The sequence below is a fragment of the Xiphophorus maculatus genome, chromosome 17, assembly GCF_002775205.1.
Source record: "Xiphophorus maculatus strain JP 163 A chromosome 17, X_maculatus-5.0-male, whole genome shotgun sequence".
Lineage (NCBI taxonomy): Eukaryota > Metazoa > Chordata > Actinopteri > Cyprinodontiformes > Poeciliidae > Xiphophorus > Xiphophorus maculatus.
In genome coordinates this window covers 4,612,560-4,639,904 of record NC_036459.1, presented here as the reverse complement: position 1 = coordinate 4,639,904, position 27,345 = coordinate 4,612,560, and the positions used below count along the sequence as shown (strand labels likewise).

Genomic DNA, 27,345 nt, shown 5'->3' with positions numbered 1-27,345 from the left:
GTTTTTCAGTGGTCATACTCCAGTGATGGTAACAGGAACTAACCTGGACATCATTGAGACCCCAATCATAAGAGCTAAATACAACAGCCAAGAATCGCTCAGCGTAAGTAACTGCAAAACACCAATATTGCTTCATCTGAAATGAAAGAGGTTAAAATGTTTTTATTTTTAATCTATAATGAAAATACATTGACTGCATGTTGTGTCCGAGTATGCACAAATAATTTTTGAAGGATGATTTTTTGCTCATGTTTCTGTTTAGATATGTTTGTCTTCATATTTAATGCTACAAATTGAATAATAAGCTGTCTACACACCACATATTCCTGAACTTCTTTTGGATACAGGACCAGTACATGAAATTAAAGTTTGTAATTTTAATCTTCTGAATAGTAGGGCAGGGGTTTGAAAGTGTTCATTTTAATTCACAAATTCCAGGTATTTTAATTCAATTAATTGCATTTTTAATTTTTTTTTCTTTGCATAGAAAAGTTTCAATGTATGCATATATTTGTGGCTTATCAATAATTTGTGCATTTTTGATAAGCCAGTAAATTCGATCACATGGCATGCTGGAAAAGACTATTGTTGTGCAATGACCTTTCACAGACACAAATCTAGCCTAGAATAGTATCTCAGTGAAATACATATTACAGCAAGCACAGACATCCCCATCGATGATGTCAGGATTCACAGTTCACATTAAAGAAGTATTTTTTCAAAATGTTACAAATCAGGGGTTCCTGAAACACTTAAAATCCTAATGGGTAAAATAGCATATTGCACCAATCTAATGCTTGAATAACGCAAGTGAATGAATTAAAAACAATATTTTGTTGTTGAGCTAAGATGTCTCCGATTCAATAATTTCACAGCAAAGGAGGTTTTTCAATAGAAAGTGTTGCTTATTTTGTCAATATTAAGCTTTACAGACTTTGCAATCAGCAAGATTAAATATTTTAATCAGGTTTCACCACTACTAAAAAGCTTTTAATCACATCACTTTTTCTTGCAAACAAAAAGAAGAAACTTGCGACAATATGCCAAAAATAATATAACTGTAATCTGCAATTTTCTCACAGAAATGCAATTTTCTCACAATTTTCTCACAGAGAAAGTCATACAAGAGTTTGTTTGATCTCACTGAAAGAAGAGGGGGACAAAAGGTTGTAATGCTATCCATCTTCATGGTTCATTTGAGCGTGACTTTGCAGCACGTTTAACATCTGTGCTCACACTCACATGAGCTGGGTATTGTGTCTAAAGGTAACTGTCGCCATCTAGTTTGCCTCACATCTTCCTGTTGAGTGCGACACTAAGATGGGTGTAGATGAGAAGAAAAAAGAAACGGAATCAGCCATCTAAAGGGATTTTAGTGACATTTCTCCAAAAACAGAAGCATTTTTCTCTTTTCCTCCCCTACATTCTGGTACCTGACATACCATTGCATTATACATGTCAGTAATGTCCTGAAGACCTTGCAGGATTTGTCAAGTCTGATGTTCAAGGAGCCAATTACAGTGACAAGTAATAGTTTGAATGACTGCATGGCAGGGGTTATTGTGGAGATGTGAGATGTCTGTGAGGGAGACCTGTGCTGCAGGTTGAGTTGTCAGTGTCCTGACAGGCAGAGAGGAATGGAGATGTAAGGAGGATATAGAAGGGCATGGGGCATTAAAGTGATAGATCAATCTGTCATTGTTAGTAAGACTCACTTTAAGTAGAATAAAGAAAAAATAAATATTTAAAATTGTTTCATATATCAAATGTGAGTCAACAGCTAAGACAAGTATAAAAGGACAGGACAAGAAAAGAAAATATAGAAATTTGGCTGATGTTGGACAAAGAAAGAAGAGATTGTGTCAAAAAGGAAAAGGGAAAGATCACAGGATGAAGTGAAGATAAGCTGGGGAGGTCTTTGTAGAGGCTAATGAAGGAAAGGTAAAACTCAGTTATCACTCCTGAATCTTCACACATCCTGATCTGCTAGTGATGAATCTGCATCCTGTGTCTAGCTGTACATTATCGTATCACCACCTCTGAAATAAGACTCCAACAGGTTCTACATTAGACTTTTTAAAATCTGCCCTTTTTATTTGTAGGAGTTAAAGAATTGAACACCTGAGGTTGGAAAGAGTGTTTATCATGTTCAACTGAGCAATTTAAGAAATAATAAATGAATTAAAAGGAATGAATAGTGGCAAATTTCATATTTCTGTCTTTAAGATAAACTGTCAACACAATATGTAAATTAAACCACCAAATGTTTGTGGTATTCAGATATGTACCAATTGAAACAAACTAAATGTCCTAAGCATATTATGTTTTCAAGACTTTAGTATTTTTAAAGCTGGATTGATCATCAGTAAAAATTAAGTGTATTTTAATCATTTCAATATTTTGGGTCTGGTATCTTTAAAAATTTATATATCAATTTCTATTAGTATATTAGCAGTAAGATGTCACAAATGAAATTATATTTAAATACATTGAAGTAAAACAATGTCTTATCGTGGTATATTTGATATGCGATGTTTTAGTTTTTCCTAAAAATAAAAAAAAAGCCAAGCATATGCTGATGTTTGAAGCAGGATTGTTAACTATTTATTCAATAAATATGGCCATACTGAGGCACACATGTTTATGTAGAAGGAATCAGGGAAGATTATTGAAGCAGCCCATTTTACAGAGAGATATTTCACAAACTAACTGAAACTAAACCAAATTGACAGGGAAAGAGGATCGTGTGAGGAGTAAGCAAAACAAAAGGAAATTATTTTAAGACTTGTAGTTGTTGGGTCAAGAACATGTATATACCTGCAAACTTAAATTTTCCTCCAACTTTGTGTCCTCAAGATGTGTCAGGTGCTGAGTTCCACAACTATGCAGTGTCAGGTCCCAGAACTGTCCATAAGCCTGGCCAGGCAGCAAGTACCAGAAAAACCCGATGAGTTTGGCTTTAAAATGGACGATGTGCAGTCACTGATGGCCCTCAACAACACCAACTTTATCTACTACCCCAACCCTGAATTTGAGCCACTTAGTCCCTCTGGTGTCCAAGAGCTTAAGCCTGGGTCACCAATCATACTAAAAGTAAGTCGATCAACATCTTCAATACACTTTTTCTTGTAAACTTTGATTTAGTGAATATGTTCTGTATGACAAATTGAGCTCACAGCATTTTTGTCAAACCTGTTTATAGCAATATTGGTGTGTTGTGAGTGGTTTGTGTCGGAACTAGTCAGGACACCTGGAGCAAAGTTCACTTTTAAAATATTAAAATAAACCTAACATCCTGTATTTCAAACTATATATAATCTGAACAAAATGACTAGGTTTGACAATTGACTGCATTGTTATTTTTATAACTGAACACTTGAAAATAACGCATGAATTGTCTTTGCAGGGACGAAACTTTCTTCCGCCAACTAATAGTGGGAATGGAAAGTTGAACTACACAGTCCTGATTGGAGACAAACCCTGCATGTTAACAGTGTCAGAGAACCAGCTTCTTTGTGAGTCACCCAACCTGACTGGTCGCCACAAAGTCCTGGTAAGTGGTAATGTAGCATAAACTAATGTCTAGACTCTGCTGGAAAGGAAAACAGTCTTAGAAATCAATTGAAAGATTTAGAGACAGACATTCTTTGTTTTGCCATCTTTCCATTTGTCTGCTCTCATACTGAGCGTGGTTCTAATCCAATCAGCCACGTGGTTCCTGTTGGTACCCACAAGCAGACGAAAGACAAACAAATAACCCTTCAATAAGAAGAATTACAGCCAAAGCAAACTCAATAAAGATTCCATTTGTGGCTTTAAGAGAGACCACTTTGAGCAAAGCATTTCCTAATATTACCACCTGAACCCCGCATCGCAGGAAGATAAAAACACATCACTGTAAAATAAACAGGAGTGTGTAGACGCTTCCATCTATGACTCTCTCTGTAGTTTGAACTTCAGTTTGATCAATTGAAATATTATTTGTTAGAATTCTAAACTTACAGGAAACATTTGGTGAAATCTTTGATATGTTTTGCATTCAGTATGAGATGTTTTTATATTCCACTAAAAAGGTAACTAAAGTTATGCATGGATGGGTCTCCATACAGCCTGGATATTATTGGTTAGGTCTGGATAGCAATTGAAAAAAAAAAATAACTGCATGTTCCAATGTCTAAACATCTAACACATTTACTCGTTTGTTCATCTCAATCATTGTCCGAACTTACTTCTGTACAATGAGAAGCATCAGTTTGTCAATCTTACTAACCATCACTTTCTCCCTCAAACCACCTATATGTTTGTTCATACTTCTGTCCATCCAGTGATTGGACCTATTTGTTTTTCCATTTATTCATCTTACTAACCAACCAACCATTAGTTTGCCCAATTATCCATTCAAACAACTAATACTTTGTCCATCCGTCTATCAACAAAGTCTTTAGTTTGTGTATCCGTCCTTCAAATCAACCAGGATTTGATCCATTCATTAGTTCCAACTTTAAACTTTGATCACTGTTAAAATATCTCCCATACATATGAAGTGAAATTTTGTATGAATATGTTTATTATTGGCTATGAATGAGCTCTTTAAATTTTTGTCTGAAAAATATGAAAGAAGTTTGATTTTGAAAACTTTTTTTAAATAAAATTGTTATAACACATTCTTATATTTTTCTGTGACAAGGCACGTGTTGGCGGTATCGAATTTTCCCCTGGTGTGGTCCACATCACATCTGACAGCCCACTCAGCAGCACGGCGATCATCGGCATCGCTGCAGCTGGTGCATTGCTCATCTTTTTCATTGTGGTGGTCCTGATCGCCTACAAGCGCAAATCTCGTGAAAGTGACCTGACTCTGAAGAGACTACAAATGCAGATGGACAACCTTGAGTCACGTGTGGCACTGGAGTGCAAAGAAGGTAAAACCTTCACATAAATCGACATTCCCTTATTTTATGACATTTGACTTGTCATCAATGTTATAAGCTTTGAATAAACAAGTTTTGTGTCAAGATAGTAACAGTTTCTTGGCTGAACAAATATACAACAAATATGTACATTGACACAAAATGTTTGTCATTTTCCAGCTTTTGCAGAGCTTCAAACAGACATTCATGAGCTCACCAGTGATCTAGATGGAGCAGGAATCCCCTTTCTAGACTACAGGACTTACACCATGAGGGTCCTTTTTCCAGGCATTGAGGAACATCCTGTACTGAGAGATCTGGAGGTAATAGATAACCTTTGAATATTTGAGTAACGTGTCTTTTAAAAAGAGATGATTAGATTTAAATTCTAGCACTGATGCTGTGTAATGAGTTTTAAAGACATCTTTTCAGTAAATGTGCTTGCTATTAAATTTGTAAAGCAAAATGTTTCAAGGTTTTTTCTGTACATTTTCAAGGGAAAAGTAGTTTTTCACTTTGTTTCCTTGACATAGCACATAAATAAATATGACTCATTTTCTTCAGTCTTCATCAACCAGCAGTGTAATCCAATTAGCCCTTTTGGAAATGAGATCAAAATGAGCAAACAAATTATCAGTGAGGTGGGTCGCAGTAGGTGAAATTAACGCAGATGTTGGCTGTTGTTGCTATCTCGTAAACAAAAGCCCTCTGATAGCTGACAGAAGAGGTATTTCAAAGCAAACAAGATAGACTTCAAATCAAAACTGTGAAATCATTAATAATGAAAAATGACATGAGATGGTAACTGGGTGTGTTTTTTTTTCTTATCCCCAAAACCAAATTAAAAGTCAATCATCAGGAGAAATGAAAAAATGAAAAAAACATGAAGTCATTTATCCTCACTGGTGACTTTGACTGACAACTATAATTGAACAGGTCATCTTGTTCCATTACAAATAACGATGGGCCCCTATTTCACTGGCTTCAGAGTTAACTATCACATCCCTGATGAGAATTTCCCACTAATAAGCCATATTAATTATGTTTTAATTGGCATAAATATCAAACTACAGTATATGAAGAGTATTGTGTGGAAAAAGAGCATAATGGAAAAACTGCGTGGCTGTTGATGACCACCTAATTATTATTGATGCACCAAATAATTTAAAGCCGAGTGCTGATGAGGCGCTGTATAAAGGAAGATTATGGAGTTTTTCTTGAGTTAGCCCATAGAAAATTCTTAGCACTAAAATATTTCTGACGTTTTCTCTTTGTTATTGTTGTTTTTTTACATTTAAAAATTAGCATATTAAATAGTACTCAAATAATTATTTTGCCTTTTTAAAATAGTCATACTCCTGGATTTTTCATTTCTACAATGCATTTTATGATGGATCAATATAAATCCATGGAAGAAAAATGGTAACTAGTTTATGAAATAGCTGATAAATAAAGTTCTAGAAATGGATTTTGCTCAATCACATTTTGCTGCAATTAAAGTTGGAGCCATACAGTGGTATAGTGGTATCTCTAGCTTTGCACATCTATAGTTATGCTGGATGGAAAGCGTCTGTTAACATCAATTTTGCAGCAGATTCTCTTTACATTACTTTACTCTAACCAAATTCCCTGTCTTGAAGTATAGCAACAGCGCAGCAATATAGTGGAGATAATGTGTTGAGGTGAGGTAACATCTTGTGTGAAAAGTTAAATGTTTCTTTTCTAACATTTCCTTTCTACATTAATCTAAGAGATTAATTAGGTTTGTAGTGTTGTAATTTATTGTAAAATGCAATTTTTAAGTGTATAATTCATACACTGGTAATGGTATAAAAACTAATTGCAGGAGTTTTGACTATTAAGGAGGCAGAAAACCTTACACTAATTTAAAAAAAATGAAAACCCTGCACTCACAAACGACTAATATTCCAACACTTCCAAACACAGAAACACATTCTGACAAGCTGCATAAAATTAGACTTTCAACTGAACAATAGCTCCCGGCAGATTACAACCACCTCAAGGAAAAGGTAGAAAGACGGAACATATGTGGGCTGACAGCTGCATTTGCTGCAAAGCAATGCCGTCTTACCCAGAGTGCTACTGACAGATAAAAAACATAATCTCCTAAGGTGCTGTTTATGAAGAAATGGAGGGGAAAGACGCACATGTTGCAAGTTACAACTATAAACAGTGCTGGGATGGTGTGGGCTCAGATGAGAAGAATTCACAGTTCTGCACTGCCTTTCAACTTGCATTAATATGGAACACGGTGCCATCGAAATAATAAACACTCCCTACTGAGGCCTGGTGTTTTTTAGACTTTATTCTCAACCTTCAGATGAAACCTGACAAAAGCTTGAAAATGTTAAACTCCTCATCTCCCTAGGTTCCTGATTTTTCCCCCCTTTTTCAGTCACTTATTTCCTATTTCAATTGTTCTTTCCAAGGATTTAATTGCTAAGGCATGATTATGTAAGAAAATTGTACATTCATTCATTGGTTAGGGTTATTTAAAACATGGCTTTCGTTTGTTTCTGGTTTTACAAACGCAGATGTAAGTGACCTTAATATTATGTAAATGAAGTTGCTATATTCCTCTTAAAAAGACAAAAAAAACTTTGTTTAACTTGGAGGACAGAGCGCTAATAATAAATTCAAATGAGTCTGTGACTAATTAGGTATATGTATCATTGTCTTGAATATGCCAGTTTGAATCTGCACATTTTGCCTGCTTTTGAAATTTCTAATGCTTTTCATTTCTCTTGTTTTCTCCCAGGTGCCAGGTTACCGCCAGGAGCAAGTGGAGAAGGGGCTGAAGCTCTTTGGCCAGCTCATTAACAACAAAATATTCCTGCTGTGTTTTATTCGCACTCTGGAGGCCCAGCGTGGCTTCTCCATGAGGGACCGTGGCAACGTGGCCTCACTGATCATGACCGTGCTGCAGAGCAAGCTGGAGTACGCCACCGATGTCCTGAAGCACCTGCTGTCTGACCTGATAGACCGCAACCTTGAAAGCAAAAATCATCCCAAATTGCTGCTTCGCAGGTAATTAGCCTTCTCTAAGTGAGCGGACTTTGTAGGCAGCACTTCTTCACAGGTGGCCTCATTCCCACAGCTGACAAGAGACATTTATGACTTACTTTGTTTGCTTAATGCCTTAATTTTTCCACTGTTCCTCATTTGCAGAAGTTTAAATGAACTCATCATGAACACGAACCTCATAGCAATTTGCACTTTGAAATTATTTCTTTGAAATTTTCTTTTTTCTGGAGGGAAGTGATTGTACAACAACTTGAATTAGTTTTTCACATTGGGCCACAACTTTACATACAAGAACAAATAAATACATAGAAAATCTTTATTATTAGATGAAATTATCTCCTGTCGATCTCCTCAACTTCACAGTTGATATTTGATCACAGAATTGGTAGAGTTCATTGGAATAGTTTGAAATACCTACATTATTAATCAAGAAAAGACATCATGATGTTCACCTGGCTCATAACACAACACACTAACCACATATTTTAGCACCACTAGCTTTCCATATCATTAGCAAGAGCTGGCAGGTACCTCTCCAGCTTCTTCATGCTGTTTAAAATGTTGGGAAAAGTTGTATGAAATTGGAATTACGGTACTTAGTTAAAAAGCACACTTCAAAGTAAAAAAAAAGTTAAATGTTATTTGTCTTTCAACATGTAAAGGTCACAAGTTGCTTCACAATACACTGATGAATGAACCTAGTATAAAAGCTATTTAGTAAACCAAAACCAGATTTAAAAGGCTCACACTGACCTCTTACCTCATATTTCTAGTTATTGTGTGTCTTGTCTTTTCTTTTAGTATTTGTTTGGATTTTCCACAAGGATAGTTGTCAACAGCCGCTCTTTTCTCAGTCTTGTTGAGTGAAATTTGCTTCACAGTGGACAGTGAAGGTGGTTTCTGCAAACTATGACAAGCCCAATTTGATGCGTCATGTATGTTTGGCACAACATCCAGTGTCACCATACCTGCGATAAAACATGGTGATTGCACCATCATGTTCTGTAGTTACTTCCCTCAACTGAAACTTGAGTTTGTTGGCAAGATGGACAACACACAAGTCAGTTCTGACCCCAAACCTTCTGCTATTTTTTTAGCATCCCAGCGTGTCTAAATATAAATCAAAAGATTAGTTTCACCACAAGAGGTTATATAAGCGTCTGAGCAGCACTGCTGTTTTGTTGTTTGTGGGAAGAGATGCAGATGAAAGGTTTACAGTGGATATGTGAGCTCTCAGGAACCAAAGGCTACATATGCTTCTCAGTGTTCCCTATCTGTGACATGTTTGGATTAACTCCTGTGACCTTGAATCACTGGCTCAGAGTCAGAAACATCAGAGCGCATTGCTGTGCACATCATTAGCCAAATAATTATAATTAATTAGTAGCGAATCCAATTTCAAATTGCTCATGAGGAAAGAAAAACTCATTCATGAAATAAGGGGGGGAAAAAGATTATAAATGGCTCTCTGACACAATCACAGTCCTCTGTTGGATTTGTAGTCAAAGCCTGAATGGCATGCACTTGAACACAGCTCTGTATGTGATTATGCGTCCTGCCTGCGGTGTTTGGTAAATGTGGTGATTACGGTTACGTGAGTAAACCAGCTTCTTCATAGCTGTTGTTTATGGGGTTTGTGCGGACGGCTGCATACGTCTGAGCACATAGTAAATGTTTTTTTTTTTCTTTTTTTGCTTACAGGTTGTCAGTCAAGCCTCGACACCCCCAAATGACTTGACAGGCATGAGATAAATTAAGTTGTCCGTCGCATTTCAATTCAAATTCAGAGTCTCTCTCTGGCTGCAAACACTCATGTTTTCTGCCAATAAAGACAAATGCATAAACGCAACATGGAAAAGGCAGACAGGGCTGAAATTAATCGTGCTCACTGTGCTGTCCAAGAGACAGTGGGCATGTTCTTCTTGTTGAAGTATGTTTAGACTCTGAGAGGTGATGCAGAGAGATGTAGCTGCCTGTGTAGAAATCCTGATTAAAGTGCTTTGTAAGATTATTCCACAATTTTTAGTTTACTCTTTAAACTTACGGTTTGAAATCAAGATATGATTTGCACCAAACAGTGACTAATCAAAACACATTCTTACTGTAGCCATCAAGTCTTTTTGTTTATTCCTTCTTAAATGTGATAGCCTCGTCTAGTTCTAACAGCATGGCATATGAACATCATGCAAACTGATTTATTTTTCCACTGTTCATTTGCAAGTTTTGACTTTTATACAGCAAACTTAACTCTAAAGCCACATGTTTTTTATTAAGACCAGTAACAATAATGCATGCCTAAAGGTAAAGTAATGAAAACAGAGTACATGAATGAAAGCAATGTCTGGTCATTCAGTTAACACATGTCAAATTCCTTAGAAGGAATATTGTTTTTTTTTTAAAGTCATTGTGAATAGGAACTCACTGCTTTTAATACATTTAATTTATGCAATCGACCAACACAGAATATTGCACACTTGTTTTGCATGGTTTATAAAAATATCTAGAAATAAAAATCTAAAAGATGTGATGTACACAGACACAGCTGACATCTGGAAGTAGGTACTCTGTCCAAAAGACACCAAAACTGAACAGTTTGGTGTACATGCCAAACGATTTGTGTGGCACTGGCAGCATCATGTTTGGGGATGCTTATCTTGAGAAGGCAAGGAATCTGGTCAGAGCTGATGTGGAAAGACCTAAAAATCTTATTCTCCATCCAATCAGACTGAACTTCTCCTGTTAAATACTGCAAAAACAAGTGGGCAAAATGTTCAGTCTGTAGATCTTCAAAGCTGTTAGACATGCCCAATAAGATCTAATGGGGGCTGACTGGCTAACTTTAATATCTAACAAATTTCTTCCTCTTTACAATCATATTGGTTTATCACATAAAATCAAAATATATTGATGTTTTTGATTATAACAAAACATCAAAACCTTGAAAAGTTTTTGAGTATTAATTACTTAATGAAGTACTATAATTGCAGTCTGGTTCCTCAGAGATTGGTGTAGCCACAAAGCAATAGAGCAACTTCAGATGGCAATAAATGGAACAGGAGGCATGCCATAAAGAACTCAGTGAGGCAGTCAAGGACAGTAAAGACACTTCAAGCTTTGTTTGAAGTGAAGGAAGTTGAACGCCGAAGTCAGCCCTTTGATCGCTATTTTTCATGAGCCACAAGAGCCATGGTTGTGCTATTTCTGCAAATCTATTTCTGCATATTGGATGGAAATTAAGACTGATCAACAACCATGGAATAAAAATGCAAAGCACATTTCTCCTCCTTGATGACAACAGAGAGAAGAAAAACCTGGGGAAAATGCCAGCGCATGCTGACTGCACAGAAGGGAAAACACATGTTCACATCACATCCACACTCAGGTTGATTTCCCAATTGTCATACATATGATGGCGATGGCCGCTGATCATATCGTTGCATCCCATTATTCCTCCTTAAATCTTCTGCTTCACCAACCCAGCATGAATTTCAGATCTGATATGGCAAGCTATGCCACCCTGTAGTCTGTGCTGACTGGTGTGTCCTTGGTTAGCAGATAAAAATAGCCTTGATTCATACACACAAACTTGAAAGCTTAAACAAGGGAGAATTCACCCCCTTTCTCTTATTTTTATCTGTCTTTAATTTGTTGAATGCCTGTAGCTTTCTCTCTTTTTTGTGTTTGCTCATTTCGGTGTTACTTTCCTTTTCTTTCTGCCTCTGTTCGCTCTTCCAAGCTCTCTTCCTGTCTGTCTAAGCTTATCACATGTGTAATGTCGGACCTACCTTTATGTCTCTTTCGCTGTCCTACACTCGTGCTCTCAATCTATATTCCCAGCCCTTTCCTCCCCTTCCCTGTTTTCTTGATTGCTAAATCAATGCTTAAAGTGCGCGAGCTCTGGCATGGGATGTGAGCACAGCTCCCAACAACCTCCTCTTCCAAGAAACGTGTGTGTGTATGCGCTTCTCTCCTCGCTCCACACACAAGCTCACATCCTTCCATCTGTCCCATCTCAACCTGTGCTGAAGCACAACCACCAGGCAAGCTAACTAACGAGAGCCTTCCACAACCATCTGTCGTATTGCTTCCTGCATTCTACTCCTTTAACTTCTTTCTAAGCTCCATCTCTCCATCTTTCTCGCTCTTCCTGTCACACAGAGCTAAACACCCTCCCCCTCTGCCTTAAGTTTTATTTGGCTGCAGTTTAGGCATCATAATATTAGTTCTGATTATGGTCAAGAGGACCCAATATGCTTATGTGTTAATCACAGCAATACCCTCCAGCACAGAGACCCCATCAGCATGCAGGTGGACAGGCCTCGCTGTAGGTCCATATGGATAATGTTGGTTGATAGAAAATGATTTTAGTCCTAATTTTTGAGTGTGAGAAATAAATAGATAACTGAGCACATGCATCAGCAAGAGAGTGATGGATAGCAGTATTTCCTCACTGTGAAAACATTGTGGCATACTGGATGACTTGCATTCTTCACCCACACAAAGCCAAAGTATGAAATGGAAAAAGTTGGTTTGGCATGTGACTGAAACCAATCCAGAAATTAAACTTTTAATTACCTTCTCTCAACTTCATTTAAATATTTTTAGGTTGGTGGGTCACTGGTATACACTGAACTACCAAGGCTTTAAATACTTCATTTTAAAAGAAATTGATGATCTGTTCCTGGGGATTGGTGTTCTTTTAAAGAGATGCAGGAAAATTGACAGTCATCTCCTACTCTATGCAGCATCTCATGATACAGCAACATCTCTACCCCATCTGTCGTTGGGCACTGCGGGCCAGCTGCCTGAAAAAGGGGAGCTACAGCTTTTCCTAGTTCGTGTGGAAGAAAAATCTAACAGCTTGGCAATATTTTCTGTTGGAAAGTACATGGTCTAATTATCACTTTTATTACAGTACTGCTGCTTCAAAACGTCACTTGGTAAGCTATAAACAAGATGTCTGTTAAGCAGCTGAATTCAGAGTGACTACCCTACTAATTAACAATAACAATAAATATAATTGTTAATTCTATATTTCAAATTCTCAAATTCAAAATAACAAAAAATAAACAAATTGCATATCCATGCAGTGTTCCACCTGTGACCCTTAGAAATAAGAAAACATTATTTTAAAAATTGTCATTGAAAGTATATTTACCAACAAATTTTTCTCAAAATTCTTTTAAATACGGCAGTCTCCTATAAAGAAATCTTTATTTTATTTTTTCCCTACACAGTGAAAATGTCTATTTAAAATGTTCTCTTTTACATCCAATACGTATACACATTTGCTTTAGGTTACTATAAAATATTATTTAATATTATTTATTCAATGACATACTCCATGTCATTTGCATCAGCACAACAAATGTTGGGCAAAAACAAAAAAGAAGCACAGAATATCCAGGGATATTTGAACCGTCGGATAACAATATGGTATAATGTTAGCAATAGCAAAAATAATTGACACTTTTTATGTGAGAGTAAAATAATTTAGATTGTTTTGTATTATTCTACCACAAAAAACCATGGTAAAATAAAATGCCGAAATAGCCTGGTTATGTCTTCCCTGCTTGAATCAGCTTATCTACTATGCACACATGCAGTATTATACAAAATATAAAAACACAACACAGGAGGAAGGGTGCTATCTTTTAAATTTTTACTGTCTGATCCCCCACTTTCCCTCTTTAATCAGAGATACCTAAATACTCCCATGTCTCCTGGGTTCTAGATCCTTCCAAGCGTCCACTGGCCCGTCTGATTGACTGCCAAGTGGGCAACGCCTGGCCATGCCAAAAAGGCACGGCAAATTTCAAAAGATTAACCCAAACATAGGTTGCAGTGTTTGGATTATTAGCTGAGGAGAGGTTGGGATAAGATTGTCTTAAAACGGTGTAATACCAGACACAAACGTTAGATGTTGAGAAGATCCATCACAGTGCTGATTTTTATCACGGCTCCCAATAGAGAGTGCTGAGTGAGAATGAGCATAAGCTAAATGGTGGGAGTGTGCCAAGGCTTCTTATTACTGCTGGGCTGGCACCCGCTGCCATTCGCGCACACACACACACACACACACACACACACCCGTGATAAAGAGTAGTGAGCACAGGGGCTAATTTTTGGATACGTACGCAGTGGGATTAATTTGTGCTTTTTGCACACAAGCCTTCAAGCTGCCACACACTTGTCTGGGCACAAAGGCAAAACAGAAAACACACAATGTCCATTGGAAGTGACTAAGTAAAAGGAAGTTAAAGAAAAAGAAATGTGGGGGTGAGACTCAGCCAATCTATTTGTTCTTCATTCTCTTCTTTTGCCCTTTTACTGCTCCTTCCTTCCTTCCTTCCCTATGCACCTCCTCTTTTTTTTCCCCATGCCTCTTTCATCCCAGACGGGCTACAATTGTGAAAATGGAGAGGATTTGGAAGTGTGCACGATTACATGATCCAGAATAGGGCAGCCAAATGGAAATGAGGGAGGGAGGAAGTCAGCAAGGACACATGAAAGAAAAGATGAAAAGTGACCTTGTTGACCCTTGGATCTGTGGATGGAGGAAAGGGCGGGACGGGCTGAATAAAAGTGGAGGCACAGTGAGAAACAGGAAGTTAATCCCCTCCAGGTGTTGTGCCAGCACTGGCGGGGGGTACCAGACTACCCCACTGGCACAACCCGCTCCCCCCTCGTGCTGCAGTGTGGAGGCCTTTTTTTTTTACGAGGCAGACTGAATGGTGAAGGGAGGGAGGGCTGCAGGTGGCAGCCGACTCACTAAGGACAAAAACTGAACACACAAATGGGCACAATGGACACTAATCCTGAAATATTGATGTGTACGGTAGTCTCTCATTTAAAGCAGGGGCAGGGGTGTGTGTTTATTATTGCCCACATACTCCCGCTGCTAACCACGAGGGTTGCTGTCAAAGGATATCCGATCCTACCCTCTCCTTTTCCCCTCCTGCCACCACCGCTGTTGTTATTATGCATGCATATTAGTCATTCACACGAGATCAATCACACTGTTGGCCCAGGTCAATGCACGTGCACACACACACACATTACTTTTGCCACACCAGTGGAGCATAGATGCCAGGCGGAGAAGGAGAGGCAGATGTATTCATTCACTTTCTATTGTGCCCGGATCGAGTGTTAGTCCAGTGAATAGGCGAGGGAGCGCCTGATAATGAGGCCAGTGTTATTACAGAGCCACTGCGGCCCCTAACAACATCAATCCACCGGGATCAAATAAAGGCTTTTAATTGCTTCGCCTCATATTAAAATCCCCGCCGCTTGTACACGAGCTGCCCTTGGCGTGCCTGAGCATAAAAGGCAGCCGAAAGATTGTCTGAAAGGCCATCGTATAGTGTGTGCAAATACTCTCCCAGTTCATGTTTTTTACAGATACATTTGTCCAGAGAAAGCCTATTCATTAGCAGCTGCCGCCATTTTTATTTGAAGAAAATTTGACACTAATGTTGAATATTTATGATGTTAGTGCTGGGATCAAATCCTGAGCATGTACTTTGGTTTATTTGCAGGACGGAGTCTGTTGCAGAGAAAATGCTGACCAACTGGTTTACGTTCCTTCTCTACAAATTTCTAAAGGTGCAGTAACTTTTTTTTATCCTCAACTTCAACAAATGTATGCAGCACACAGTGCTGTCAAATGCTTTTTTATTTATTTATTTTTTTAGTTTTTGCAAAGTAACTTTTTGTATCCCTGGGATTTTATGACATTGCAGTAAAAAAAAATTCAACATATTGGGTCTTCGTCTGCTAGACTATCACAAAGTATCATTTGGAAGTAGAAGGAAAATGAGCCCTGGTTTTCTTGTTTCTTTACAGATAAATATCTAATAAATGTGGTGTGCATTTTCAGTTAGTTCTCTTTATATTAACGGGAGTGTCAGGGGGAGCAAGTCTAGAAACTGATTATTTTTTGGAAAATAGCTCAAGCCATGCTAACACATTCAAATGCTTTTGTATATATATATATAAAAAATCTATCTACTTCCGGCTGTATGATTTCTGTGCTCTTGCTGGATGTGAACCACTGTTTGTTTATTTTATGCCAATGAGAAAAGAATAAGGTTCATGAATGCACAACCACTTCTGACTGAGGAACTGCAGCTTGTTGATTCAAATGATTGTTTGCAACAAGAGTCTCTTTTGTGAACATTTCTGTTTTAAATCTAATATTGGGGAATCTCTGTGTTTTCTTACTACTGGAGAAAAGAAGGACTAGAAACATTAACAAAAAGTTACTACATCGTTCTAAATATTTAGTTAAAATTTTGTTCCAGGAAAAATTTGCCCATAAGTAGCTTTCTGAGCTATACCACTTCTGTGAAACTTATTTGTTCAAATGTTGTTGCAGGAGTGTGCAGGCGAGCCCCTCTTTTCCCTCTTCTGTGCCATCAAGCAGCAGATGGAGAAAGGCCCCATTGACTCGATCACAGGAGAGGCTCGCTACTCGCTCAGCGAAGACAAGCTCATCAGACAACAGATTGACTACAAGACACTGGTAAGGGATTCACCTGCCCTGGAGTACTGGGGCTAAAGGGAGATGCTTAATATGCTTTCAGGGACAGGAAGAGTGAATAGGGTGGTCATGGGTGGTCGGTCGTGAGATGTGCAAAGGGACACAGAAGTTGTTTTCACGCTTGACATGCGCAGGGGGCACTAGAGTGGTGACCTCACTAGTGGCAAGAGCTGTCAAGAAAAGGCTGGGTTTCAATGCATTTATGACTGCACACAAGCTGAGAAACAACTAAGATTTCCCTTCTGCATCCTCTTAGTCATTAGCTAAATCTCTGTTTTAGTCATCTCTACTGTGACTAGTGGCTATCAGCTCTAGTATCACAGGTTTTTGGTTTTGTTTATTTTCCTTTTGTTTGTCTTTTAGGATTGGGATTTAGAATTGGTGGCTCTGCATATATTTCTTACAATGTGTCAATTTCATTTCTAGGTGGTCAACTGCATACATCCAGAGAATGAGAAAAGTCCAGAGATCCAAGTGAAGGTCCTAAACTGTGATACAATAAGTCAGGTGAAGGAGAAAATTCTGGATGCCATCTACAAGAACGTCCCATATTCACATCGCCTAAAGGCCTCAGATATGGACCTAGGTAAGAATCCTAGGTTTAATGACTTTTAGAAACTCTTTCTGAGAAGTACAAACAGAAATATAGTATTTTCCTTTTATTCTTTGAGTGTTGATATCTTGGTTATAATGGTTCTAATATCTAAAAATGGTCTGTTACCAGACCAAAACTTTCAATCAATCTTTCACAATTTCCAGACTCTAAGCTGATACTTTTATTCACAAGCAAATATATTGATTTTTACTAACAGCTTTAGAAAGGCTTGACTGTTCTGTGATGAAGAGGACAGCACAAGCGTAAGAGCGAGATGAAAGTGACACTGAGAGCGACAACAAAAGAGATTCTGAGGAAATGTGTGTCAGGCTGTTGAATTCCAACACTTCAGTGGTTTTAGCACAGGAGGAAGATGAAGATAACAATCAATAGCATTTCTTGGGAGGTTACTTTATGTTTTTGAAGTGGCTGAGCTACAGGAACTGTTGAGGGGAAAAAATATAAGCATTTCAATAAACATTAAAACCTTTTTGTGTAAATGTCTCATTTTAGAACCTACAACTTATAGACAAGTGAGGCTTGTATATATACTTTTTTTTCTTTTCAAAGTTGGTGAGTGCAGCTTATATTAATTTAGGCTCAATAGTACGGAAATTACGGTAAGCTTCTTTCACTGGTTGAGCCAGATGATTGATCACTAAATCATTAGAGGCAATTATTTATTTCTTTAAAATCTGCCTTCTCTCATTATAAATAGATGTTTCTGACAATGTGAAAAGATCTTTTAGTATCTCACATAATCAGCTTTTTTAAGTGGATGCTATTTGTTAATTAACAGGGATGGAATGATACTGAAGTGCTATGTTCTTGTAGCAGGCATTCTGTGGGTATTGACCTACTAATACCTACAGATTGTCTCATCAGGATAGATTGTGCTTTTCATGGCTTGATATTGCCAAATGTATTTTTTTCAATCTCAAATCAAAGATGGGCTGAGTGCATACCGTGGGGATTCTGTCTGTGAGACAGCTAAGTGGAAAAACTGGTTCATCCTTTTTATGACACTCTTGGAAAAAAAAAAAAAACTTGATGGACCCTCTTGGGAAGGAGACATGGTTCTCTTATTGTGTTGTTGTTAAAGGGAATGAGGAATTTGGGCCACCCTCTCTAGGGTCTATTTGTCTGCATTTGAGCAAGCTCGCTAGAGAACATATGAATAAATTCTTTTTCCATCATCCTATACTCAAAGAATATGTCCAACATGTTGACCGAGATTGGAGGAAAGTTTTTTTAATCAGGAATCCATTAATGCTCTCAGAGTACACGTGCCTGTAGGATTTTAATTTGCGAATGTAATTAGGATCTTAGTCTTTTGTTCTTTAGTGACAGCAACTATTTATTCAAAGCTGGCTTTATTTTAGATGTTTTTTGAAATACCAGTTATTTTCTTTATGTCTCAGAAGATAACTGGTCAACATGTAGTACCAAGCTAAACATCTCCAACTCTCACTCACAGACATATACAGACTGATCACAGTGGCTAAAAAGGTTAATGGGATTTGTGGCAGCCGTGCCTTGAGACAAATTGACCAATAGCATTGTTCTCCTGAGTATTGTCTTTAATTCCATTGTGCTACTAGCTACTAATTTCCTCACAATACCATTGTCGTTTATTCCTAAGGACACCAAATAAGACTGTTTGTGATGCTTTTAAAAAATATATAAATATAAATACAGTGCCTTTCAAAAGTATTTCCACCTTTCAACCCATCACCTTACAAACCCAAATAATCTCAAATTTTATGGATTTCAATGGATTTTCTGTGATGTACCATTTTATGTACATTTGGAATATGTTTGTAACAAAGTGCAAAAGTGTGATATTAATGTGTATTGAAACCTCGTTACATCAATAATCCTAAAAAAATAGTCCAGCATGTGTTCTATGAAAGCGCTAGAGGTTTGGTAAAGAATAATACGAGAATACTCAGCATCATAGAGACCAAGTAACTCACCAAACACATCAGGGATGTGGACAGGTTTAAGGCAGGTTTGAGTTATTAACCAGTCTCCTAAACTTTAATATCTTACAGGTCACTGTTCAGTCTATTACCAAATTGAGACTACAGCCAAACCTACCAAGAAATACCCATCCACCCAAATGGACTGGGTGGGCAAGGAGAGAGAAGTGCATGGCAACTCAGTAATGAAGAACCACAGCTTGGATAGAGGAATCTGTGAATTAGACCAGGCTTACTCGTGTAAATCTTGTCTGGATATGAGAGGGGCAAAAAGAAAGACATTATTGAAAGAAAGTCATGACAAGTCTTGTTTCAGTTTCACCATAAGCCATTTAGGGGACACAGCAGACATGTGGTGGTGGGTGATCTAGGAACTAAGACCAAATTTAACTCTTTTTGTGTTAAAACAGAAACTGGTATTAAAAGAAACACTGAAAACACAAGGCCTTAAGGACTGGTTAAGTGCAAAGCCACATGTTAAAATGACCTACTCCACATATACATGGCTTTAGGCTTCTCTTTCTGCTTAACAACTATAAACCAAATTGCATTGATCTATCAGATAATATCCTAATAAAATACACTGGAGTTCAAGGAGAATTAATACTTTTGCAAGATACTGTATTTATGTATCTCATTGCAAATATGTTATGGATTTATGTAAAGCAAAGTAAGACCTGCCATCTCTTCTTGTCAAAGCCCTCATTTCCTTGGCTTTGTTTGCTCACACAAACATACACTGACTCCTTCTGATTAGGCTGATTAGAAACCACCAGATTTGGGAACAAGGGGGATCTCAGTTTGCACTGGTTTTACCCTGTGTTTATCATTATTATTAAATCTTTCCTGCCATTCCTTTCGCTCTGAGCCTCTTCATTTGTTTACTGAGCCTTGACTAGAGACCAGAGCTCATTTACATCTTTATAGAAAGATGTACTGCACAGACAAAAACAACAGGAGAATCTTTATCTCCTGCAGATTTTTTAGATGCGAACACAATTCTGGATCCTCCAAAGACAGGCCTCATCAGGCAGCACTGTGATTGCTGCTTTGTTTTTCTGTTTGTGATCAGAATAGCAGATGACAATGGCCGACACAAGTGAGGAAACTCAGCAAGGAGCACAGACAGAATTATATATCCAGAAACCTCTTGATGCCTAAAAAAGAACAGAATAGTCAGCTGTCTGACTCTTCTGTCTCTTCCGGCTGTTCTTTCCCCTCTCAAATAATGTTGCTGGAGTATTCGATCAAAGCTGCCATTAGTGTTGTCCTGATGCCGTACAGATGGGAAGGTTGTGTACATTGCCTACTGTTTTATGAAACAAAATGGTCGCCTTTACTGAAATGTTGCATTGTGAACATGTGGGAGCTAGATAATTAGCACATTTTAGGTGATAAAGGTTTCATTGGCCTTCAAAAACATTCATATTAACGAAATAAAAATTCAAAAGAAAAACCTTAGCATTACTAAAGCAGTGCTAGGCTAAAGATTCTTTCCAAAATATTCAAAGTTTTTATTTTCTTTGACCTGGTTTAGCCCAGTCTGACCTTGTTCCCATGTTAGTCTTCTACCAAACAACAAACTCCAGTCTTGTTTTTAGCGTGTTGTTTTTGACGCAGAAGACATTGTAAAGCCCCTCTGGATCATATTTCAAGCAAATCCCAATGTTGCTTTTGAGACGATAATAAAATATTTATAAAAAAATATAGTCTACAAAGTTACCTGTGGTACAAACTGGTAAAAACAAAACTTTTTAACCAAGAGATACAACATCATTCCCTTTTAGCACTCTACCTCCAAATATTGATTGCCACTGTGAACATCTCCTTTAGGATTTCATTTTTAGTTGTTGTGGTTGAAAAGTACTAGCTATTCCCAAAAGCAAAAGTCAGGCATTGGTACAAGCACCAAAATTCCCTCCTCCTCTCCCAAAGGCGGCCCAGTTTATCAAACAACATGGTAAGATTTGGTGATATCTTGACAGATGGAGAGAGGGGAGATTAAAACCAAATCCTCCCAGCAGACAAAAAAAAGTCTTAACCATCAGCAAAGTGAGGGTATTTGGAAAATGGGGTTAATATTTCTTTTATTTCCTGTTCATTTGCAGAGTGGCGCCAGGGTAGAGGACAGCGCATGATCCTACAAGATGAGGACATAACCACAAAGATTGAAGGTGACTGGAAGAGACTCAACATGCTGTTCCACTATCAGGTATGATGTCCACATACTAAAGCATCCAACAAAAATACTGAGTAAATTAGTTGTAAAGATGAGAGTTTGTTCGTAGATTATAATTTTCTTTGAAGATAAAAACCTTTTTTTTTTTCTTAAAAGAAGAAAACGGCTTATAAACAATGTTTTTGTATTTTCCATGATTATTTATTCAGAATAAGCCTTAAATGATTAAGTTAAATTTGAAAGATTACAAAAAATCAACAAGTACTGATTATTGGTGTAATCAGACATAAAAAAATAATAAAACTAATACTGCTGATTTACTAATAATTGAGAAAAAGAGGTACAGAAAAACAGATCTAAACAACAAAGGTTTTCATGTTGATTGTACTCTATAGCTCCTACTTCTGTGCTGTAGGAATCAGCAATCCAGATGGCAGTAAATGAAGTCTAAAATCTATAAACAGTTTGATTTTCTCATGAGCCTACTAAAAGGATTTTCTGGATTTATTTTTACTCTATATTAAAAGAGGGGGATGAGTTTGAAAAGTCCCCAGACCACCTATGATCTATCAACTTTTAACAACTTAACCACATTAATGCAGACTAGAGATACCAAGCATATTACAATCAAAATACTATCTTATGACTGTGGCGATTTTCAAATGAAAGTATTTCCAACTTGTAATTAATTTACTGAAACACAAGGTAGCTGATATTGAACTCATTTAAAGCATTTTACCTGGTACATTTTATCATATGAAGATTAAGTATCCATGTAGCAAAAACACAGGAAAATGGACCTGCCTCACCAATATGGTGCTAATAATTCAAGCAGCTAGGCAAGTAGTGACTGTCTCCTCCAAAGTGCAAATTGCGTGGTGCCTAAATTAAATGTCAGCAGCAGCAAGTGTCAACAGTCTGGGAGTACGAAGCGTGGGTGGAATGGATTAGAGAGCTGATTTGAATCGGAGATAAGATAATGAAGACAGAAGTTAATTCTTTTTTTTTTTTCAGGCTGAGAAAAAGGGCAACTTCTCCTTGACGGACATAAAAAACTGAAAAACACTCAGAGCCACTCAGAAAATTATAAGGAGGCAAAGCAAAGAGAAAAAAAGTATCAAACATTAAATGTTCATGACAATTCAATTGCATCTTTGTAGAGTTCAAACCTCAAAGCAGGAAGCAGACAGTACATAGTTACTGATCACAGTCACTATTGCTATGCGATTCTTTGTTAATCGGCTTTAATTGGAAATTTGCAAAAATAATGTTCTGACCTCATACAACCTTCAGTTGCTAAGGAAAGAGTTTGATTTGTGAGACCACATGTAACCACCGGCAGAACAAATCTGTCCATTACAACACATTACTGTCTTCTTTCTTTCGGGAAATGGTGCTCTGTTTTCTGTCTTTACTCCCCAAATGTTATTTCCTCAAATGCCACTCCTCTCTTTCACATTTCATTATGTCCCCCTGCTCATTGTATATCGATTCAATATATAAGAGCAGTGATGAGGGTGAGTCCTTGAGTTTCTTGGAGGGTTGTTGGGCTCCTCACAAAGGGAAATCAAAATCTGCCCTGTGGGCCTCCTGTTTACAAATGATATAAACATATTATGCATAAGGAGCAGATTGAGAGATGAGGTGAAATAATGACACAATCTTAATAAAGCCTTAGCTCGCACATGCACATATATATGCAGACTAACTCCTGCTTGTCCAATCCACCCACACACTGATAAAGATCACTTCAATTAACCCCAAAGCATAGCCTGGTTATGCATAAAAGAGGCATTCTTTGTGTGTGTGCGGCTGAAAAAGTCCCCATCCCAGCTGTGTTAATTGAATCCAGTTTGGCTGACTGGTTGTTGGAGAGGCAGATGATTGACTTTTTTATTCATTTACACTCCTTGTTTCTTTACATTTCCACGAACACACCACCTTGGAGAAAATGTATTATTGAATGGAGACTGTGGGACGTCCCCTCTCACACAGGCCTCCGCAATGCTCTGTTAAACCCTCACTCCCCCCTGTCATTCATCGTAGGGATGTGTGGGCTGAGCAGCACGCATAAGGGTAATAACACATTCTGTGTTTACTCACACAAAACCAGAAGGGATGAAAGGGAATACAGAAAATTACACCAACACAATGATGTATACTTCTAGCTGCTTGTGTTAGAAGTCTGCTAAAATGAAAACCTCAAAACAAACAGTTTTGTGTTTGAGGAGTCATCTCATGATGTGTACGTCTGTTTTCCAGGTACCTGATAATGCTGTGATGGCCCTGGTTCCCAAGCAGGTCACAGCTTACAACTCAGTAAATAACTCCACAGTGTCCAGAACGTCTGCAAGTAAATATGGTGAGAATTCATTGCTGCATATCTTTACATTTTATTTTTAAATGCATAATAACATAACCCCATAATATTTGTATCATAATGCACTGCATCATTGTGAAATGGGGGGAGATACACAGCTTTAAAATAATTTGGGAGAAATATATGGAGAGATGAAGAACCTGGACAAATGTAGAGCAGTTTGTGAAGACAACCAGTTAGCAGCGGCAAAACAGACGAAAGCGGCAAAAAATCGACCTTCTAAAGATGCATCACAGATCTAATGTGACGGTTTGACTCAATACATCTTTATGTCCAATTCAATGTCCAGAACTAAATCCAAAGAAAAATTTGTAGCAATAGTTGGAAATATTATGTTTTATTTATAAGAAATATGGAAAGCCATGCATCATTTTCTCTCTTCATCACAATTATGCAAGTTTGTGGTGATTCATTATAAAAAGTCTCAACTAAATAAACTGTTTGTGTCTGCAACTTCACAAAATGTGGAAAGGTTTAAGAAAAAGGAATACTTATTCAGTGCATCATATATACACGTATCCTCCAGGGGTAAATGTGTGCTTGTCAGAGCAAGAAAGACGAGCCACATATTAGAGTAGTTGAAAGGATTTCTAAAATATGAAGAGACCAAATAGACCTTTTCTTTCACTTGTTCAGGCCTCTTGAGACATGGAAGAGTGTCCTCTCATCCTTCCATGTGCCAATGTATCCTCCGCCTGCCCGTCTGCTCCACGTCTCCTTGAGCCTGCCGAACCATCAAGTTAGATGCTGATCAAAGGGCTAGTTTTACTGGTCACAAACACTTCAGGCACTTCAAATGCAACGCCACAATATTAGCATTGCCTCATTTCCATACGGTCTAACCTCACCTCCCTACTACCTAATGACACCAGATAGGACATGAGTGGTCCAACACATGAGAGAGGAAGGAAGCTGGTAATATTTCCTTCTACTATTTTAATGGGACTGACTCGAAATATAAATGTAATGCATGACTGGTGTGGTACTTGAGGAGTGACTTTGAACTCCTTCTGAGTACAATTGGCAAATAACAAACATGGAGACGAGGCAGAGAGTGCAGAGGAGGAACCGTTTGGTACAAGTTTCAACATCTATACAAACACTATGACTTCTTTTCTGCTCTTTACATAATGGCTTATTCTGCTTTGGCACAACATTATCTAGAAACCACACTTGTGTTAAATCCTAAAGGTCACAGTTTTGAGCTGTGTTGCCTTAAGGCACTAATAGATTGATGCAGCAGAGTGAAGTTAGTTGTCCCCACCAAAAAAAAACAGCAATTAGCTGACGCTCACTGAAGTGTCCCTTAAGAGACATTTTCAATTGATCATTCATTCAGTTCAGTAATCGATACCAAACATACTCCTCCTATATCCATCTTCTTTTTTTTTTACTCTCTCCTTCATACTCTGCTTGCTCTTTCTTCTCTGGACAGATTGATTTCTGGCACTGTGAAAATCACCTATTTTTTTTAACACTTCTCCCCACAGACCGCACCCACTGATCAATTTTTTTTCACACTGTGTAAACATTCATTGAGCCATGTGTTTGGAAATGTCATCGCCACTCCGACCGCTGGGTGGGCCATACATATTTCATCTCGTCTGACACCTGTTCGATTTTCTGTCAGCTGCCGATATAATGTCTTGTCAACTGAAGGAGATGCTGTGAAAAATTAACCATGCAGACTTTCTGAAAGTTTCAAAGACAAGCTCACAGACCTATAAAATGAAAGCCTTGAGCCAAAACCCTGTTCTGTAATGGCATTTAGGTTACAGCTGCTTATTTCCAGCTATTATAATTTTTCTTTTTCATTCTTGTAGTTGTTTTTAAACCAGTCATTCCTGCTTAATGTTCATCCATCTTTTTTTTCTCTTCATGCCTCCATTGAGATACTTTTTCAACATTTATTCCATGCATTTCTTTTACCAACTCTAATAAAAGTGTTCAAATCCCCAAATGTTTGATTTGTTGCATTACAAGGGTTATGATATAGAACAGCACAAAGTAGTCCAAAAAATTTTATTCAGATAAATTCTTATTTTTTCTCCGTCACTCCACACTTATGTTCTTTATTATACTTACACATGATGTGTATTTATCAAATAACTCCCTTATGTACTCCCCCCACCCAAAAATAAAAAAATCATTGAAGTCTTTAGTTAGAATTTTAACAATCTGGATGACTTAATCCTACTGTATATTCATAGAAATCTGAATAAATAGAAAGAAAACAGCAATGGTCTTTGACCTTGTGATTCCCACCAGCTTGAAGTAAACATTTTTCTTCACAGAGAACATGATTAAGTACACTGGAAGCCCAGACAGCATGCGCTCCCGGACTCCTATGATCACTCCTGACCTGGAGAGTGGGGTGAAGGTCTGGCATCTAGTTAAGAACCACGAGCACGGAGACCAGAAAGAAGGCGACCGTGGCAGCAAGATGGTCTCCGAGATCTACCTGACACGACTTCTGGCTACAAAGGTAAGAGAAACCTGCTGAAGGAAAAACAAATCCCCTTTAATTGTATTCTTGTTGATATTTATCTACACATATTCTTATTGGGATCTGAGAATAGTGTGGCATCGTTTGATGTCTTGAAACAGTTGAGCAAGTGAAAGTGTAACCGGTCACTATAACCTTTATGCAGTGTTATGACGACTCAGAAAAGCCTCACTTTATTTAAATATTCATGATTACTTGGGATGAATCATCTCAGTGGAAAATATTATTCAAATGTATTCTCTATCCCCTCAGGTGAGAGAGGGAAAATAGATATTTCTGTTTATTTGCTTCTTTCATTACCTTTCCACAGCTGCAGCATATCAAAAAGTCTAAAGAAGAAAAAAAGCTACAAAGCTTGTGAATGTTACAAAAATTATATGGCCAAACAGAACTGGTGATAAAAAATGAGACACTTTAAATGTGCCCTGGGACAATAGCCTCTACGACGGGAAAGAACCTAATAGTTAATTTGGTTTGGAGGGAAATGTGACTTTGATCCTAGAGCTGAATGTAAATCACAATCTGCTCTTAAAGCACCTCACCCTTCTCCGTTTTCTTTTTCATTTGACTAACATTATTAGAAAGATGGAGCCAGACATACTAAGGCAGTAAAAGAAAGGGTGACTCCGCTCTGGAAATTGCTTCAATCAGAACAATTTCACATTGTTTTTTTTTTCCCTATCCAGTCGAAGCCTTTTTTTAAAAGTTTACAGGGAGAACACAACTGAGTTCTTTATATGTCATAAGCAGGAGCATGAAAGGCATGAGGAAAAATATAAGCTCTGACATGATTTGTGCTGATGAGCCAACCACATCAAACCTGTTTGCTACAAGCTAGATAAATGAGATTATTTGCAATTATTAGATGATCTTGAAACAATCCAAAAACCGAGATGTTTTCTTCTGATAGGAAATGAGAATGCATCTCTCAAAACATAAAGTAATTTAGCAGAAAAATCCATTTTGGAGAAAAACCCATCTTAATTACATTTTATTAAAAACTGCCCATTTTTATGCCCATCTCATTAATCCATGACAAAAAGTTATTAATTAAATATTAAATATTTCCCATAACGAATGTTTCTACTAGTTTTCTGATGGCAGTGGGTTCTTAATCCTGGAGGTTGAAAAACCTCGTTGCCATCACCCTAATATTAAGCTTCTTTCACAGATTCTATAAAACAAACTTGTAGATAAAATTAAGAT

The 27,345-nt window shown here is 37.6% G+C and overlaps 1 protein-coding gene across 1 annotated transcript in view; it reads left to right on the top strand.

Moving 5' to 3' along the window:
• plxna4 (plexin A4) overlaps positions 1–27,345 on the top strand; it is a 248,239-nt gene that overhangs the window by 181,623 nt on the left and 39,271 nt on the right. Inside the window, exons 17-28 of the mRNA XM_023350185.1 lie at positions 10–103; positions 2,857–3,093; positions 3,407–3,553; positions 4,688–4,922; positions 5,091–5,233; positions 7,690–7,958; positions 15,494–15,560; positions 16,333–16,479; positions 16,924–17,083; positions 21,183–21,286; positions 23,516–23,615; positions 25,928–26,118. Coding sequence (XP_023205953.1) covers positions 10–103; positions 2,857–3,093; positions 3,407–3,553; positions 4,688–4,922; positions 5,091–5,233; positions 7,690–7,958; positions 15,494–15,560; positions 16,333–16,479; positions 16,924–17,083; positions 21,183–21,286; positions 23,516–23,615; positions 25,928–26,118 — 1,894 coding nt within the window. The remainder of the gene's footprint in view (positions 1–9; positions 104–2,856; positions 3,094–3,406; positions 3,554–4,687; positions 4,923–5,090; positions 5,234–7,689; positions 7,959–15,493; positions 15,561–16,332; positions 16,480–16,923; positions 17,084–21,182; positions 21,287–23,515; positions 23,616–25,927; positions 26,119–27,345) is intronic.